General features: G+C 58.7%; 1 protein-coding gene across 1 annotated transcript; it reads right to left on the bottom strand.

Moving 5' to 3' along the window:
* Window positions 1-1,080: 1,080 nt before the first annotated feature.
* PDZK1IP1 (PDZK1 interacting protein 1) lies at window positions 1,081-3,836 on the bottom strand. Its single transcript, XM_032494195.1, has 3 exons — window positions 3,488-3,836; window positions 1,979-2,074; window positions 1,081-1,446 (listed from the first exon to the last, which is right to left on the bottom strand). Exons 1-3 carry the CDS (start codon window positions 3,697-3,699, stop codon window positions 1,377-1,379), a joined length of 378 nt encoding a protein of 125 aa, XP_032350086.1. The 5' UTR covers window positions 3,700-3,836; the 3' UTR covers window positions 1,081-1,376.
* Between the last annotated feature and the right edge of the window lie 1,250 nt (window positions 3,837-5,086).

Genomic DNA, 5,086 nt, shown 5'->3' on the forward strand with positions numbered 1-5,086 from the left:
GGAAGCCACCAGGTCCAAGTCATATAGCAGAGCAAAGTCCCAGCCAGCCCCCTGCTCAGGGGTCTTCCCTCTGCTGCAGGCTGCAGACTGGGCCCCAGTGAGGTGAGAGGATGCTTTGGAATTCAGAAGGGTCTCCCAGGGGTAGACGGGTGAAGCTCTGGAATAGCAAAGTAGTGGCTGTAATGGAGAAACGAGGGGCTGTGACAGGTTGAGACAAGTGGCAGGGGGGTAGGGGGAGATCTTTGGGACAAGGTGTGCTGCCTCCTACCCTCCAGGCCTTCTCCTCTGGATCTGGGAGTTCTCCTTGGGGAGCCTGCCTCATGTTGTCACCCCAGACAGGGGGACAGAAGCTGTTCTCATAAGAATGACAGTCACAGAGGTGAAGGGCCTCCAGGGTCAAGAAGCCCGGCTGAGTCATGCCTCCTCAGTCCTCTCCCTCCTTGGTCCTCTCTCTCTTCCTGCTTCTTTCCCCCAGGGACCCAGTTCCTTGGCCCCACCTCCACCCAGGACTGGGAGTCAGTGGCATTGGTGAGGATGATTCTACTTGAGCTCTGTGGTGAGACTGGCCAATCCTCCACAGAGGATTAACTGAGCTCAGAAAGGACAGTGCCTCTCCCAGAGTCACACAGCAAGTTGGTGGGGGACCCCAGACTCAAATGTGGGCTTCCTGGTCCTAGCCCAAGACTCTTCGCCGGTGCTTCCTGTGCCCGATGCCCAGCCCAGAGGGGATGTGGGAAGGAGGACAGAGCTGGGTGGGTGAGAGATGAGTGAACCACCACGATGCCGGGTGACATGGAGGCAGGGGTGTCAGGGTGTTGGGCTGCATGAAGAAAAGCCCAGGATTGCCCAGAATTGCAGTTGTGAAGGGCAGGTCAAGGGAGGGGGCCTTGTAGGAGGGTCTCTGCCTGAAACAAGGGGTGAGCTCCCTGGCCCAGGGATTCTCCCAGAGAGGGCTGCCTGGGAAATCCTCCAGAATCACCATGATAGTGGCTTGGGGAGGTGATTGTCCTGATTCAGAAAGCAAGATCAGGCCCCACTGGCAGCCTGAGGGGCCGTTTCTGAGCCCTAGGAGCCTCAGACTCAGAAGTACAAAATGTCTTTATTTCACAGAAATAAGGGCCATTTCCACAGTTAGGGGGAAGGAGCAGTGAGGCTGGATGGAGGTGCCGAGCTGAGCTTCCTTTTCAGAAGGGTCTTCTGAATTGAATTGGGTAGGAGACCTCCGACCCCAGAGACAGAGTTGAGTCCCAGCCCCGATAGTCTGAGCTCTGACCTTGGCTGGAGGGCAGGGCAGGTGTGGGGGTTGGAGGAGTTGGCCCTTTACTGCAGATTCCTGTACAGAGAGGGAGGGCCCTGGGTGGTGAGCTGGGCAGGGGTCACATGGGGGTGCTGCGGACCCTGCCCTCCTCCGGGATGTTCTCATAGGCATTCTCATGCTCACTGGACCTGAAAGAGGATGACAGAGGTCATTGCACCTTCCACCCCATCCCCTTCTCCTTGCCCCATCCTGCACTTGGGAGGGCATTGTCCCCTGACCACAGCTGATCTTCTGTACCTGAGGCCAGAGGCCTCTCAGCATCACCTCCCTGAACCCCATCTTCCTCCTCCATTGAGCCCCTCCCCCACACCAAGTCCCCCACTCATCCCTTCAGAGTCCCCTTCCCCCACTGAGCCCCTTTTCCCAACTGTACCCCTTCCTATGAGTCCTCATCCACCCACGGGGACCCTCCCCTCTTCAAGTGCCCATCGCCTTACTGGACCCTTTCCCCAAATTGAGGCTGCATGTCCTCAGGGGGCCCTGCAATCCTCTCAATGCCCTATGGCTCACCATTCCCCCACACTGAACCCCCTCTCTTCACTGAGTCCTTCCCCACATGAGTCCCCATCCTTCCTGCCCACTCCTTCTCAGAAGTGCCTGGTCCTGAGGTCCCTGGGGCCCCTGGAGCACAGGGTGGTCAGCCCTTTACCAGCATCTCACCTGAAGCTGGCTGCCATCGAGGAGTACTTGCCGTCTGTTCCTACCAGGATCCCATCTGCTTTGTTTCCAACAGGCATGACCGTGTTCACAGGCTCCCTGGGGATGGGGCTCATCAGTAGGGCTCCCTGGGTCCCTTCCTCCTCCGGGCCTCCTCCTCCTCCTTGTCCAGTCAGGCCCAGTTCTCTAGGCCCTAGGGCAGAAGCCCCTCTCCAGCGGGCCCTGTCAGCAGCCTGATTCTCACTCCATGGGGCCTCTCACTCTGCTCCGTGGTGGGGGCCTTGGGCCCCGGCCTGAGATTTTCTCAAAGTGTATCTCAGGCCTCACACCACAGCCTCCCAGCCTCCCTCTGCTCTTTCCCTCTGGCCTCAGCCCCACCCCAAAGCAGACCCAGGAGGACTCAATGTCTGCCCCAGATTTCCACAAGATTTTCCTCAGGTGGTAGGAGCAGCCGCTGAAGGCAGAGCCTAGACCAGTGGAGGGAAAAAAAAAAAATTCCGACAAAAATCTCCTCACCTCTTACTCAAGTTTAAACTCCCTGCAGTGTGGCCTCTGGCCCACTTCCCCAGACACTGCTCTCACGAGGGTCATGGGGACCCTTCCCACAGCTCATCTTTCCCTGGACAGCCCATGGGCGCCTCAGATTTAACATGTCCCCATCTCATGTCCAGATCTCTTGTGTTCTGTGTCCCTCAGCAGCCTTTCTGGGGCCTCCCCATCCCTCTCGCCACCCGTGAGCTGCTTGTTCTCCCTCGGGGCAGAGTGTAGGGCCGCTGCTGGCACCCAGGCCCCAGGCCACCTGTGCAGAGCTGGGTGCCTGTGCAGCCTTGCTCCAACTGGGCTTGGATTTCAGCCCAGCCCCTTCCACCTCTGTACTCCGCCCAGCACTCAGGACATCCAGTGACTCTTCCCTCAGCTGCAGTGCTCTTCCCCTCTGCGCTGCTCCTCACAGGGCTTCAGGGCAAACACATAATAGGAAGCCTTCTCTGACCACCCCCAGACCACCCCCTAGCTCCCAGTCAGGCCAGGACTGTGCTCCATAAGCTGCTTTAGCATCAGAACCTGCACTCGGATGGCCCCTTCCATGTTTGCCTTCCCTCTTGTCCGGGCATCTGTGAACACAGGAGTCGTGTCTGCCCGTTGCCCCTCTGCACCCTCCACGTGTGGTACAGCAGCTGACCCTGAAGAAGGGCAGAGCCTTCCTTTCCAGAGGTTTTCACAGCCCATGTCACAGGATGGGCCACTGTCCCCACTATCCAGATGGAAACACCAGGACCCCAAGAAGAGAAGACATTTCCCCGAAGCTCACAGTGAGTGCATTCACAGGGCTGGGTGCCACATGCCTGAGCTCTGCTCCTTGAGACCTCAGGCCTCAGTGTCCCTTCCACAGCGTGAGAGGACTGGACTTGGGGTTTCCGTGGCCCTTCTCTCTGCTGTAAGACCCATGGCCGTGGTCCCGGGCCCACCCTGCCTGTGCCGGCCCAGCCCCCAGGGCCCCCAGGCAGCACTCACGGCTCTTCCTGGCACCAGAAGTGGTTGACAGCAAAGGCGATCGCAACCAGGACCAGGAACACAGCCACGGCAATCAGGCCCTGCATCCAGGGCTGCAGGTTCCCCAGGCCTGGAAATGGGGCAGTGGGGCAGGCTGGGCACACTGGGGACTGCTCGTGCAGAACAGGGCAGGGGGCCTCACACCGCGGAGCAGGGGCTGTGTTAAAGGCCATCAGCCTGCTGCCAGGCCCAGAGACATTCTGGGGAGCAAGGACCCTTCTGACCCCCACCAGGCTTACGGAAGGGATGGTGGTTTGGAGGAAGACAGGAGTTGGAAAAAGGAAAGAGAGGCCAAGGAGGGAACAAGCCTGAGAGTCTCCTCTCCCTCCCCAGCCCCCACCCCCTGCTGTGGGTCACATGCAGGGCCCCCAGGAAGTACCTAGGCCCCCGGGACCAAAGGGCAGCCCCCTGGACAGCTGGCCTAGGCCCTTCCAGCTCCCAGCAGGCTGGGGCGGCCCAGAACTAATAGGACTGGGCTGGCATCTGGAAGAGCCTGTTCTGTGACAGAGGCTTTCCTGGCATTGGGTAGACGTGGGAACGCAGGGCAGGCAGGGCCGCTCAGCGTCGGGTGCCAGGGTTGCCCAGAGAAAGGGGTGGGACAGAACATCTTTGGAAAAGCAAGACAAAGTGGCGAGCCCTCTTCCAGGTCTTGGGGGCCAGAAAATGAGCTTCAAAACCCGAGCCCCTTTCTGGCTGTGTGCCATGGGACTGGGCCAGAGACCAGGTCAGGCCTCATCCTCTCTCCTTCTCTGCCTTTTGCTCCTTGACACCACCTCTAACTCTCAAGATTTCCCAGAAGTCTCTGCCCCGGCCACTGGTGGGCTCTCTTCTCCCTGGATATCACTGTGCTCTGTGAGCCCGGGGAGCCTGGCCCTGGAGAGACACATAGTAGCAGGCAGATGTCTCAGGAGGGGACAGAGGCAGACAGGAGACTTTTCAAGGGTCCTGCCTCCCGGCCAAAACATGTGCACCCCTAGTGCCATTTTGTATCTTGAGGGGCCAGGCTGGGCATCAAAACCTCATTAGGCCTCACTCCCACTCAAAAGTCCTTCCCTGAGTCTACCCAAAAGCTCTCCTGCTGCAGTGAGGCCTTGCCTCTTCCCTGAGCTCTCTCTGAGCCTGGCAGGTGTTGGGAAGGAGGGAGGGTTCTGGAAACTCTCTGTGGCCAGATCAGACCTCACTTATCTCTTTGGGAAACAGGAGATATCCAGTGTGATTACTGTCAGTTCCATACTTGCCCAAAAGCAGTATTTTAGACTCCTTGTTTCCCCCAAAAAACAAAGAAGAGGGTGTTCTGAAAGCATCTCTGCCAACCCCCTCTGGACCTAAATCCCACCTGCAGAGTCCCCAGACTTTGGCTGCAAATGCAGCCTCACAGAGCAGGGCAGACACCAGATGGTGGGTGTGGTGCCTCACCGGTGTGAAGCCCTCCCCCACCCCTGCATGGCAGCTGCGCTGGGAGGTGGGCAGGGCAGGTTTATTATCTTCATTTTATGGATGAGAAAACTGAGTCTCAGAGAGGGGCAGTGATTTGCTCAAGGCCACACAGCAAGACAGAGG

The sequence above is a fragment of the Camelus ferus genome, chromosome 13, assembly GCF_009834535.1.
Source record: "Camelus ferus isolate YT-003-E chromosome 13, BCGSAC_Cfer_1.0, whole genome shotgun sequence".
NCBI lineage: Eukaryota > Metazoa > Chordata > Mammalia > Artiodactyla > Camelidae > Camelus > Camelus ferus.